This window comes from Dreissena polymorpha, chromosome 8 (assembly GCF_020536995.1).
Source record: "Dreissena polymorpha isolate Duluth1 chromosome 8, UMN_Dpol_1.0, whole genome shotgun sequence".
Taxonomy (NCBI): Eukaryota; Metazoa; Mollusca; class Bivalvia; order Myida; family Dreissenidae; genus Dreissena; species Dreissena polymorpha.
The window spans coordinates 77,575,122-77,589,624 of record NC_068362.1 but is presented as its reverse complement, the minus strand read 5'-3'; the positions used below and the strand labels follow the sequence as shown (position 1 = coordinate 77,589,624).

General features: G+C 35.7%; 1 protein-coding gene across 1 annotated transcript; it reads left to right on the top strand.

Annotated features, from left to right (window-relative positions):
* The first annotated feature begins 230 nt into the window (after positions 1-230).
* LOC127843254 (60S ribosomal protein L26-like) lies at positions 231-11,630 on the top strand. The gene is made up of 4 exons (XM_052373119.1): positions 231-347; positions 2,031-2,208; positions 5,484-5,624; positions 11,457-11,630. Exons 2-4 carry the CDS (start codon positions 2,041-2,043, stop codon positions 11,577-11,579), a joined length of 432 nt encoding a protein of 143 aa, XP_052229079.1. The 5' UTR covers positions 231-347; positions 2,031-2,040; the 3' UTR covers positions 11,580-11,630.
* Positions 11,631-14,503: the final 2,873 nt, after the last annotated feature.

The window sequence follows — 14,503 nt, the reverse complement described above, 5'->3', positions numbered from 1 at the left end:
ATACTGTGATATATTTGTACTAGCACACAGCTGGCATGCCCACATATTGGACTCGTCTGTATGGTTGGTTGGCTGTTTTTTCGTCCAAATATTAGGTAATGTACAGAGTGCTGTAAAATAACCTAATTTTAACTTTGTGTTAAATGCTTATGTTAACAATAATGTACAATTAAATCCGACAATATTAAACATTTATTAGTAGTTAGAAAAAGTATGTATTTATATTCTCAGGTCATAATAGATATCGGGCTACATAGCAGTCCGGAAAATAATGTGCTCCGGCGAATGCACATCGTAACAAGCAAATATTTTCAACTTCCTTTTCCGGTATAAGTCCCAAACATCAGGTGCATTATTGTATAGTCGCTATTAAATTTATTTTAATCTCTTGATTGCAGCAAAGAAAATAACTTATATATTTGATTTATCTTTATCATTAATCAAATTAAGATATTTTGTCCGTTTTGACTACTGCGATTCCTGTTGCGTAAAGATAAAGTATTAATAATGAAGAGTCCTTCTGTTGTCAACAAATAATGTGTCGAATATTGTGTGCTGTAATGATGTATACATTTTAAACAGTAACATACTTGACATTTTCTTCTTGTCTGTCAAATGCATACCGTATATTCCTTATTATTTCATCATGTCCTACTTAATTCAATTGTAATGTGAAATGATCAGTATAAATGACTGGTAGTTGCAATAATACAACTCCCAGCTATTGACCCTCCAGCTCTGATTTGTACGTATGTACTTATAAAAGCTCAGAGCATTCAAGAAGAACTATAATGACTGGTACAAAACAATGACAATCGGCTAGTGCCTTTATAATTGGCTTATTGCTGTTCTTATTAAATGCTTGGATCTTGACATTTTTATCAATAAATACAGCTGCCATGCAAATTCTTATACTTGTTGTGGATATTATTACAACATGTGCATGTATTTTCATAAACATAGACTCCCAACCCTTTGATAACTTTTGCTATGAAGGCTCTGGGAGTCCATATACACCCCTCATAAACACAATCACAGTTCTTTACAGCTGATCAGTGCACATCACTAAACTGAGGTCATTTGTGTCATAAAGAGGAAAGCAATTAATAAACTTCAACATTAAATTTACTTTAATGGCATCTTACAGAAGTTATTCTTTGCATGCATCCTTAAAAAACACAACAATGTTTCGACACGCTATTCTTGTTGACATTTTTATGTTGAAATTTGGAACAGTGTAAATTACAGTGTGTTTTTTTCATTGAAAATCTGGTCCGGTAACCGGACCCATTCCCAATGGCAAAAAGTATATATTCAGGGTTTTTTTTGGCCCGATTTTATAGCCGAAATTCGGCTATGTTCCCAATCCCAAAAAGTATACTTTTTTCCCAAAATGTGGCAAAAAAATCCCAATTTCCAAACAAACAAAAAAAAATTTTTTTTTTTTTTTTTAGAAAGAAGTGTCTTATGCGTATTTTATCTCAAGTTTAATTCAATTACATCTAACAAAGTATTTTATGATTTTGTTATTTTAATTTTAATGATTATAAAGTGTTATATCAAATTTAGTATTTCCCTAATTAGTGGACTTTTCGTGTGGAAAAAAAAGGCTAATGAATTAATTTTCCCTATTTCATGAAAATGCCGATAAAATTCCCAATTCCAAAGCCATGGGCTATCTTCCCAAAAAGTGGAAAAAAACCCTGATATTTTTCCCAAAAGGGAGCTAAAAATACCCAATGGAAGATTTCCCCCCCAAAAAATGTTTCATCTCCATTCATATAAGACCAACCTTAGTAAATACAATACTTGACACACTTGAATCCTCAATTTTAAAGCATTTGTTAGCAAAACAACAACACTAATTTCCCAATTTTACTCAAAATGCCGCGAATTTTCCCAATTCAAAGGGACCCGGCCCCATTCCCAAAATAGTGAAAAAAACATTGAATTAGTGCTTCTGTTAATGGATGTCCAGGCATATAGAGAAGACTATAATTGCAGCTATTGTTTTAATGTGTTCATTATAGGGCTGCCAAAATGAAGTTGAACAAGATGGTGTCGTCTTCTCGGAGGAAGAACAGGAAGCGTCATTTTAATGCACCTTCACACATCCGCCGCAAGTTGATGAGCGCTCCACTTTCAAAGGAACTTAGGCAAAAACACAATGTTCGAAGCATACCCATTCGGAAAGATGATGAAGTTCAGGTTTGACTAAGCTTTAAATAAAATGTGTTCGTACTGTCAATGAGCAGCATAAAAATTACATGCTTGTTTCAAATGAAGTTCATTTGTTAACTTAGTATCTTCATTGATTTGTGTACGAACTATTAATGGCTTCAGACATTATTTTCTTAAGTCTAATTATGTGTACTTATAATATTTTTAGCATGCTCATCCTGGTGCACATAGTCATTGCTTTGTAAATCTGTCCAAATTCTACTTTTACTGTAACTTAGTTTGCTGGGATGTCTGATGAATTGATCTGATGATCATCATTCTCTAATATGCAGGGTATGTCCAGTACTTGGCCTATGCACAAGATCTTAAATAAAATGCAACATTTAGTTTATTTCATAGTCAACTCTAAACGTTGAACCTTAGATAATATTATATTGAATAAAAACATTTTGAAGTATTTGTAAACCAAAAACTTTTCAGAAGTTCCAAAAACTTTTTTAAGTATAGAAAACTTAACATTTTCAGTTGGGCTACGGTTTTGTTACTATTAAGATGTTCTTAAATAGTAACAAAACAGTAGCCCAACTTAAAGTGTTGGTATCCTCTGGACTGAATATTTGTCTGACACCGGCAGCTGTCCTTCTAAAGGATTATTTTCCAGGCCTCTCCTGTCCAATTATCTCAGGGTTTTTTTTTCCCACTTTTTGGGAAGATAGCCCATGGCTTTGGAATTGGGAATTTTATCGGCATTTTCATGAAATAGGGAAAATAAATTCATTAGCCTTTTTTTCCACATGAAAAGTCCACTGATTAGGGAAATACTAAATTTTATATAACTCTTTATAATCATTCAAATTAAAAGAACAAAATCATATAAAACTTTGTTAGATGTAATTGAATTGAAATTGAGATAAAATACGCATTAGACCTCTTTCTAAAAAAAAAATCTGTTTTTTTTTTTTTTTTTTTTTGGAAATTGGGAATTTTTTGTCACATTTTGGAAAAAAAGTATACTATTGGGATTGAAAACATAGCCGAATTTTGGCTATAAAATTGGGCCAAAAAAAACCTGTATCTTTAAAGGTAGTTATTAGTGTTGTTATTTTCATTTAATTTTTGGTCCCTACAGTACGGAAAGAAGTATATATTATCCCTCGCCAGAGGCGGAGGGATATTGTTTTGGCATTTTCCGTCCGTCTGGCACTTTTGTGTCTGGAGCCATATCTTGGAAGTGCTTTGGCGGATTTCATTGAAACTTTGTATAAGTATATATATATATATATGGATAAGAGGATGATGCACGCCAAATCGCATTGTACACCGTCTGTTTATAATGGATTTATGGTCCTTTGTATCTTTAAAAAATGCTTTTTTGTGTCCAGAGCCATTTCTTGGAAGTGCTTTGGCGGATTTCATTAAAACATGGTATGAGTATATATATGGATAAGAGGATGATGCACGCCAAATGGCATTGTACACCATTGGATAATAACGGAGTTATGGCCCTTTGTATCTTGAGAAAATTTTACAGTGCTTTGTTTGTGTGTCCGGAGCCATATCATGGAAGTAAGGCTGTAACGAATACACTAGGTGACGAATACGATACGTATCACGAATAAAGGGTGGCGAATACAAATATTTATTCGCGATTATGAATTTCAATGAACAAAAGTAATACTGACAACTTGACATGACATTATATAGTATGAAACTATGAGTATTTGTCAAAATTTTGATTGAGTATGATTGCATACTGAAAATATGAAATATAACACTTTGAAATCACAAAACACTGACTAGAACTGCTAAAACTTTGAACACAAAAGTGTTGTCAGGGCCATTACTATGTCGTTCATTGTGAGATTTTAAAATCATTTGGTACATTAGTTCACCATCATTGGACGGTGTGTCACGTGTATGAATTACATCGATATCTCCAAGGTCAAACTTTGAGTTCACAAATTAAAATGGCCATACATGATAATTACATAATAATTCTTAAAAATTGATACAAATTAGCTTCTCTTGTTTTGTGAAGACAGCATGCAAAATATTCTGTGTTGATGCAGATGTGGGGGTATACGTCAAGTGTGTGACAAAGCTCTAGTTATAAATATTTTTTATTGAAAACCTGGTTTTGTGACAATTTTGTTCCTTGTTGTTGATAATCTCACTGTGTACATGTAACATAGTGGGTGGGATAAACATGATGAAAAACGCCAAAATAAGAACATTTAAATATAGGGGTTTATTGTATGAACCTTCATTTGTAAGGTAAGATGAGATGATTAAACTTTCAATCTCGAAATCACCTTGTATGTATTCGTCAAATATTCGGTTCGGGAGGTGGCGAATAACGAATACGATTCGTCCACAGCCGTATTCGAGAAATTCGAATATTCGAATGTATCGTTACCGTCCTAAGTGCTTTGACGAATTTCATTGAAACTTTGTATGGGTATATAATAAATGGATAAGAGGATGATGTTGGCATTGTCCATCCGTCCAGAAATATTTGTGTCCAGAAGTATTTTTGCGCGATATCAATTCAATGAATTTGCTTGTTTTATACATAAATCTCTCCCCCCCCCCCCCCCCCCCCATTGAAGGTTTCCACACAAAAATAAGTCTCACATTTAACTTGTCTAAAATCCAGCTCCAAAAATCAAGAACACTTGTCTTATTTTCAAATTTTAGTCATACCAAATGAGATTTTTTTCCCCAATTCAAAGGACACAGGCCCATTCCCAAAATGATGAACAAAAAACTGGTTATTGTCACATTTTCATGTTTTCATGAATATAATTGGGAAGTTTTCAGGGTTTTTTTGGCCCGATTTTATAGCCCAAATTCGGCTATGTTCCCAATCCCAAAAAGTATACTTTTTTCCCAAAATGTGGCAAAAAATTCCCAATTTCCAACAAAATAAAAAAATAAAAATTTTTTTTTTTTTTTTTAGAAAGAAGTCTAATGCGTATTTTATCTCAATTTCAATTCAATTACATCTAACAAAGTATTATATGATTTTGTTCTTTTAATTTGAATGATTATAAAGAGTTATATCAAATTTTGTATTTCCCTAATCAGTGGACTTTTCATGTGGAAAAAAAGGCTAATGAATTTATTTTCCCAATTTCATGAAAATGCCGATAAATTTCCCAATTCCAAAGCCATGGGCTATCTTCCCAAAAAGTGGGAAAAAAACCTGGCTTTCATCAATTGCACTGATACTGTTTTTAAATTAGCTAGTTCTTGATATTTGTTTGGAAATTTTATGTTTTATATAAATTCATTAAATCCAGGTTGTTCGCGGACATTACAAAGGTCAGCAAGTTGGAAAAGTCGTCTCTTGCTACAGAAAGAAATTTGTAGTCTACATAGAGAGAATTCAGAGAGAAAAGGCCAACGGTGCCTCTGTAAATGTTGGCATTCACCCTTCAAAAGTAAGTTTTAACACAAATTTTTAATGGACTAGAATGTCTGTAGGGAATTGATTGATAAGAAAATATCCAGAATTCTGCTTTTAAGGAGAATCTGTGTCTAAAAGTCATTCAATTATTAGTTGAGAAATCTGAAAACTGATAAATTCTGAGGATGTCAAGCTGAGCATTTTGCTTATTATTTTTATTCAAAAGTTCCAAAAGTAGTCTGAGTACTTTGTGTAAAATTGCAATCGCCCAGAAGATGCCACTGACTTGTACGAGAATAGTGAGAATCTTGAGTTGGCCATATTATATGGCTGGAAGCTGGAGGACAGTCTGATCTTTGGCTGTCTTCTTTACCAACCAGTCTACACACAGACAAAACAGCAGTTGTTTGTTAAAATGGGAAATTCTTCATGTGTGAATCATGATATCTCAGTATCAGAATTTACAGTAGCTTCACTAATCAGAACATATGACTGAATGCAGCCATTGCCACTCTTTGACTGTGTATGAAAGCTTCTTTGATGTTTATGCACCCAGTAAATGTCAAGTTTGAGTAATGCACTTGTCCTTGGGTATGTCTTGTGATTTAGTAGAATTCTTACAAGTACGGATGAATTAGTCTACAAAGTTCATAGCTGACAGTAAAGGTCGGTGTGTTATCTTCAGCTTGTTTAAGCAGTCTTTAACAGGCCAGAAATAGACTGATCCTGGAATTCGCTTGAGTTTAGAAAACCCACTTATCCCTAAGTGCAAACAACGCTGGTCAATATATCAACCAATGATGGCTTGATTTAAATAATAATGGTTGGTACATGTATGGTGTGATTTTGAGAGGATTATAGATGGGTCAGCTTTATTTGTACCAGCAGATTTATAGTGTGTTTTTTCCAAAGTGTTGCTTTTCCGGGACACATATATTTACCATTTATATGCCCTAAAGACGCTACTGACTTGTTGAGTCAGTGACATGTCTTGTGTGGGCAATATTAACCAGTCTGGTAGCTGGAGGACTGTCTGATCTAAGGCTCTCTTCTTTACCAACCAGTCAACACAGAGACAAGTTACAGTTTATTCAAATTGTAAATTTAATTTCCCTACATTTAGAGCACCGGCTTGGATTTTAATTCATGATTTATACATGATTTTGAAAGGATTATAAATGGGTCATCTTTATTTGTACCAGCAGATAAGTGTTTTTAATGCTCCCCCAATTTTTTTTTGGGAGGGGAGCAAATAGTCGCCGCTTCATCTGTCCGTGTGTCCTTCCAGGGCCCTCACACTACTTTGGGGGAAGGGGTCCGCAGCCCTTAGGAGGGGAAATTTTCGCGGCGTTTCCCTTTTTGGGGGATTTTTTTACTTACTCTCTCATTATTTCATTTGTACATGTTTGCACTATATTCATTGCATTTTTCATAATTTAGTATGTTTGAAAAGATTAAATTGAAATAGAATTGAGATATAATAATCATGAAACACATCTTTCTATTAAAAAAAAAAAAAAATCTCCCCAAAAGGGAAAAAAGTTTACTTTTCAGGTGGGGGACTGCCGCTGAAATTCGGTGGCAGATTTGACAGATTGAGGGCCCTGCCTTCCGTCCGTGCACAATTTTTGTCCGGGCTATTTCTCAGCAACTAATGACCGAAATTCAATGAAACTTTATGGGAAGCTTCGCTAACAAGAGGAGATGTGCATATTATCAACAGGTTTTGGTCGGATGATTTTTCACAGAGTTATGGCCCTTTGAAATTTTCCATTAACTATACATATAGTGCAATTCTTGTCCCCCCAACTACTGACTGGAATTCAATGAAGCTTTATGGGAAGCTTAACTACCTTGAGGAGATGCGCATGTTATTTGTGGGTTCTGGTTAGATGATTTATTTAGAGAGTTATGGCCGTTTGAAATTTTTAAGTTGCTAAACCATCCCAGGGTTGTCATTATTAACTGATTGCCGATCGAATTCATCGGTTAAAATTGCCAGAAAATCGGTTGTTTTTCCCGAATCTTTAAAATTGTGATCAGAAGTTTTGATCACTCAAACCAACAATAATTGACGAGGAATAACCGTAGTATAGTAGAGTGACGCCCGGTCATTCAGTAAGTCCGTTAACTCCGCCGAAGAGCTACTGTTTTCAATGAATTTCTGAGCAAGTGGCCAATATTGATTTTTCCAGCTGTCAATTAAATTCTTCTTGGTAAGCATGTCAACCAATCAGCGCTCAGGCAGCCGAATACACGCCGACCCCTCGTGAAACTGTATCAAATAGCTGTACATTTCACAGATGACTGACTGATCTCAACTAATTTAGCACTGTAGAGGGTAATTAACTAGTGTTTTTTGTTAGAGAAAAAGTTTCCACATATTAAAATATGCTCTTCGATTTTCTACCAAAATAAAAGATATTAGCGACCTCTGCGCTACGAAGTTGTTATTCAGCATCTAAATATTAAAGTCCACGCTTTCCCCAAGGAAGAATGACGTGATGTTATACATGAAGTCTAATTTTGGCATGATTTTCATCTGTACATGAAAAATACGAGATATATGTGTGTCTGTTGCTAGAATTTTCTTAATTTTTCATGAATAATGAAATCTGAAAATGATTTCTGATAACACATTTAATTATACGCATTTGAAAATACTTCAATTAAATAATTCATTTTGTTATACAAATGGTCATAACACATAATGTAGTAAGTAGGTAAATAATGTGTTTTGGGATTGCCAAACTATGCATACATATAGGTCTACATGCATGAATGACCTGACAAGTTATATCACGATCTGGAATGAAAAGTAGATCTACATGTACTTGGTAAAATTTAAAGAAAGACGCGTTTTTATTCTCAGATGTTCACTTTCACTTCCGCAAACTTTTCTGAAAGGTGGTAGATGTAACAGCTAAGATTGAGTCGTTCATTTGTCGTAATTACTAAATATAAACAGTTCTCAATGCTCTCAAATCGCGTCACGTGACTCGCGCATGTTCAATGGGAATTCCCCAATCCCACAATTCAATTTGTATATGCACTTACGTTAAATGGCGAACGACAGTCATTGTCAATATTGGCTGTAATTTGGTTTAAAAAAAAAGAAATCGTAATCATACTGGATTATCGGGTAATGGATAGAATTGGAACATACAAAGATCTATCAATATAATATGTTTTTACATTGAACAGTATACTAAAAATGTGAAAATCTTAAAATTTTCTATTCTTTTTAGACCTCATTTGAACTTTTTTTGCTCTGAGAATAGCAGTATTTTTTCCCTAAAATGTCTAGAATTCGTTTTGGTCGGGGGACTTTGCACCCCTGAACCCCCTACCAGGGCCTTTCCCTGGACCTACAAGGGGGCCTAGGCGGCCCCCATGACCCCCGGCCGAATCGGTTACTATTCCAAAATGATCCTTTGTTTACAATCATAATGACAACCCTGCATCCATCGTATTATTTTGTACAAAGTTATGCCCCTCAAGACGTTTCCTTTTATCTGAATATATAGTGCAATATTGTGACAAATAAACCTTTGGGGAGCTTCACCCGTCTCCGACGGTTTCTTGTTTTCCAAAGTGTTGCTTTTCTGGGATACATATATTTACCATTTATATGCCCTAAAGACGCTGCTGACTTGTTGAGTCAGTGACATATCTTGTGTGGGCAATATTAACCAGTCTGGTAGCTGGAGGACTGTCTGATCTAAGGCTCTCTTCTTTACCAACCAGTCTACACAGGCACAAGTAGTAGTTTATTTAAATTGTAAATATATCATCCCTACATTTAGTGCACCAGCTTGGATTTAAAAATGGCCATGTGTCAAACAGACACTTAAAAGTGCGTGCAGTCATATTAACCCTGTGGAATAGGTTCAATATATTTTGTTATATTTGGATGATAATGAATATCATATAACTTGTTTTTATATTTATGCCCCCTTCGAAGAAGAGGGGGTATATTGTTTTGCACATGTCGGTTGGTCGGCCAGTCCGTCCACCAGATGGTTTCCCGATGATAGCTCAAGAACGCTTAGGCTGAAACTTCATAGGTACATTGATCATTTGGCAGATGACCCCTATTGATTTTCAGGTCAAAGGTAAAGGTCACAGTGACTCGAAATAGTAAAATGGTTTCCGGATCATAACTCAAGAATGCTTATGCCTAGAATCATGAAACTTGATAGGTACATTGATCATGACTGGCAGATGACCCCTATTGATTTTTAGGTCACTATGTCAAAGGTCAAGTTCACAGTGACTCAAAAAAGTAAAATGGTTTCTGGATGATAACTCAAGAATGCTTACGCCCTAGGATCATGAAACTTCATAGGTACATTGATCATGACTGGCAGGTGACCCCTATTGATTTTCAGGTCACTAGGACAAAGGTCAAGGTCACAGTGACTCGAAACAGTAAAATGGTTTCCTGATGATAACTCAAGAATGCTTATGCCTAGGATCATGAAACTTCATAAGAACATTGATCATAACTGGCAGATGACCCCTATTGATTTTTAGGTCACTAGGTCAAAGGTCGAGGTCACAGTGACTCGAAACATTAAAATGGTTTCCTGATGATAACTCAAGAAAAATTAAGCCTAGGATCATGAAACTTCATAGGTACATTGATCATGACTGGCAGATGACCCCTATTGATTTTCAGGTCAACGGTCAAGGTCACAGTGACAAAAAACATATTCACACAATGGCTGCCACTACAACTGACAGCCCATATGGGGGGCATGCATGTTTTACAAACAGCCCTTGTTGAAATATAGTTTCTATAAATAATATAGCTAGTTTTACTGAGAAAATTCAATAAATTGATTGAAACTTTAAATATAAGTTTCCTGTAAAAAGTCATCAGATAACAAGACTATTGCCAAGCAATATATGTCCCCTACCGGCTCCACCATTGTCAGAATTTTTTTTAAATTATTTTTTATTTGACGCAGGAACAAAATGAAATGACGCATAATGTCCATATTGCCATCTATCCATGTTTCAAGGTTCATGTAAAAATATGAAGAACTTTTAAAGTTATGGCAGGATACAGAAAAGTGTGACGGACTGACCGACAGACAAACAGAGCGCAAAAAATAAGTCCCCTCCGGTGAAACCAGTAGGGGACAAAAAGAGGACATGGTGGGCGAGGGGGTCCAAGTAGCAGGGATGTGACCTTAAGGAGACGGGGTGCTGTGCCCCTCCATCAAGCCTAGCTGGAGCACTGTTACATTGTTTGAGAATCTGTATCTGCATTACAGCACCTTAATCAGATAATGATTTTGATTGCAGCAATTGTCAATCTTTTTGAAAACACCTAAAAGTTTGATGGTATAAAGTTGTGCAATTATCCCTCTGTTCGTCCTGTAATTGTTTTGACTTCTCTTAAACTTTTTGTCTAATCCCAACTCGTCATTGATGATGGCTGATGCTGGGGTTTAATCTTGTATTAATTAAGAGTAGAAAATGTTTGTCACAAGGCAGAAATTTAATTTATATCTGCCCTAAAGAAGCTGCTGACTTGTTGAGTCAGTGACATATCTTGTGTGGGCAATATTAACCAGTCTGGTAGCTGGAGGACTGTCTGATCTAAGGCTCTCTTCTTTACCAACCAGTCAACACAGTAGGAAAACATTATTTCAATTGAAAGCTGCATCATCGGCTTGCTAAACTAGTACAATAATACAGGCCTTCCTACAGTAGTATTCCTACTTTTATTTGACAGGTTCTGTAGTTACTTTCAAAAACACATGCATATTAGATTTGTTTCATAACAAAATCATTATATTATACTTTAGGAGATGTAATTTTGTTGCATGTTCTCAAGCCACCATTTTCATTGCAGGTTGTCATAGTGAAACTTAAGATGGACAAGGACCGCAAGCGTATCCTGGACCGCAAGGCCAAGGCCCGCCAGACCACAGACAAGGGCAAACACACCGAGGAATCCATCATGGAGACCTCATAAGTCTGTCAATCTTAGGTGTGCAGTCTGTCAAAATAAAGAGAAAAACAAGCATATGTTGCTGAAGTTCTTGATATTACAATCCTGCACCATTCTTCATTTCTTGAACAACAATTTTGTGTCAATAATTTTTAGCTCTGCTGTTTTCGAAGAAAACGAGATATCGTCATAGCCAGCTCGTCGTCGTGTCGTCCGCTTCTTGCTAAAACCTTAACATTTTGTCAGGGTTTTGAACATTGGCTCGAAAATCAAAGTGCTTTAACCTACAACTTTGAAACTTCCTATGTAGTTGCACCTTGATTAGCTCTACATGCCACACCCATTTTGGGGTCAAAGGTCAAGGTCACTGTGACCTCATAAAAAAAATCAAAAAAAATATGACAAGCTTTCATTTATTATGATCCCCCCTTAAAAATTTAGGGGGAGCATATAGTCGCCACTTCGTCCGACCGGCTATTTCTCAGCAACTAATGACCGGAATTCAATGAAACTTTATGGGAAGCTTCTCTACCAAGAGGATATGTGCATATTATCAGCGGGTTCTGGTCGGATGATTTTTCACAGAGTTATGGCCCTTTGAAATTTTATATAAAAAAATTATTGTCCCCCAAACTACTGTGCCCTCAAGACGTTTCCTTTTATCTGAATATATAGTGCGATATTGTGACAAAAAAACTTTGGGGAGCATCACCTGTCTCCGACGGTTTCTTGTTCAAAACTGCACTTGCTGCCAAGCGTGGATCCTGTTATGCGGTGCTCTTGTTATACATAACATTAGCTTGAATACAAACTCCATTAGTAATAACACCTGGCACGCTATACACAAAACATCTTTTGTAATTTCTCTTAATAATTTGTTAAATTAATGTAAAAACAAATGTGTTTGGTAATTATCAGTGTAGCATAGTGATACAGTTTTCACTTGAAATTGTAAGGTCAAGGGAATTTAACTAAGGATGACATTAACATTAGGCTTTGTGAATATGATCCTTAGAGTGGCGTTCAAACAGACGGGTCAGTAAAAAAAGTACAGAAGCACCTATTATGGTACACATGCTAAATTATTATGCCCCCCTTCGAAGAAGACTGGGTATATTGCTTTGCACATGTCGGTCGGTCGGTCCACCAGGTGGTTTCCGGATGATAACTCAAGAACGCTTGGGCCTAAGATCATGAAACTTCATAGGTAGATTGATCATGATTCGCAGATGACCCCTATTGATTTTGAGGTCACTAGGTCAAGGTCACGGTGACCCGAAATAGGAAATGGTTTCCGGATGATAACTCAAGAACGCATACGCCTAGGATCATGAAACTTCATAGGTAGATTGATCATGACTCGCAGATGACCCCTATTGATTTTGAGGTGACTAGGTCAAAGGTCAAGGTCACGGTGACCTAAAATAGTAAAATGGTTTCCGGATGATAACTCAAGAACGCATACGCCTAGGATCATGAAACTTCATAGGTAGATTGATCATGACTCGCAGATGACCCCTATTGATTTTGAGGTCACTAGGTCAAGGTCACGGTGACCCGAAATAGTAAAATGGTTTTTGGATGATAACTCAAGAACGCATATGCCTAGGATCATGAAACTTCATAGGTAGATTGATCATGACTCGCAGATGACCCCTATAGATTTTGAGGTCACTAGTTTAAAAAAATAAAATAACTTGCACAGTCAATTTTAAAGATAGTTTACTGTGTTTACAGTTATTATTTGCTTATTATGTAAAACATGGGTGTTCAATGTTGTTGGTTCAGAATGACGAATTAGATTACTGTGAACTAACTGAAAAATCCTAACAGGATGCTTCAGGACAACGTTTACTCCAGGTCACATGTATTTGTTGGCCACTCATCATGAATGAACAAACTTCCTTCTGTTGTGAGTCTTTTAAGCTTCACTTATTTCCTAGCATAAGAAATCCAAATCGTTTGTTAAAAATAGAACATGGGCCAGGAATACAACTTGAAACTGTGATGTTAAAAATTTCCTTTAAGAGGCGACTGAACTACACAATAATGGTATATAAAATATGAAATTTGTATTTGTTGGCCACTCCTCATGAATGAACAAACTTCCTTCTGTTGTGAGTCTTTTAAGCTTTACTTATTTCCTAGCATAAGAAATCCAAATCGTTGTTTGTTAAAAAAAATAGTACATCGGCCAGGAATACAACTTGAAACTGTGATGTTAAGAATTTGCTTTAAGAGGCGACTGAACTACACAATAATGGTTTATAAAATATGAACAAAACACCATGGCCTGTGTTCACCATCCGATACTTAATCTGAAAATAGAATATTCTTTCAAACGTTTAATCTTCTTAAAATTCAAGTATAGCTTGGCCATGAACCGTTTACATTGTATTCTTCGTTAAGAACAATTTGTTAATGAATTAGCACTTTTTTAGCCAGCATAGATATAAAAACTTTTGGGAGTATTTTTTTTAAGTTTAAACTTTATGTCTTCGAACGGGTTGGTGCATACGGGTATAAGTTCGAGGGTGAAAGTCGCCTAACAGGAATAAGGATTGGATAACTCTTTAACTCTTCGATACATATTTTAACGCATTGGTATTCCTTTAGAAAGTTAACTTTAATAAAAAAAACTTTCTTAATGGATTCAAGTTTTAAAGGCATAATACCTGAACAGGCTGCGAGGTACTCGCAGGCTGTTTGGTTTTATCCTGTTTGCACATAGCCATCTTCACTTTGATTCTTAGTGGGAAAAGGGAAGGTGTTCATGAGGCGCATCACATGTCTAAATCTACCACTTAAATACCGGAATTCCTTGGGCGTTATGTGATCACCATTTACTGAATCATAATGCAATAACCACTGTTCAGATCACTCGAATGACATATTTTGGGAATCAATTATGTATACAAAGTATGTGAAATTTACATATTAGTCAAGTA

Bases quoted from the DNA above. Each gene is read 5' to 3' on its own strand.
- LOC127843254 (XM_052373119.1), top strand. From the start codon at position 2,041: ATGAAGTTGAACAAGATGGTGTCGTCTTCTCGGAGGAAGAACAGGAAG. The intron at 2,209-5,483 runs GTTTGACTAAGC...CATTAAATCCAG, and splicing joins GGAAAGATGATGAAGTTCAG to GTTGTTCGCGGACATTACAA. The intron at 5,625-11,456 runs GTAAGTTTTAAC...TTTTCATTGCAG, and splicing joins TTGGCATTCACCCTTCAAAA to GTTGTCATAGTGAAACTTAA.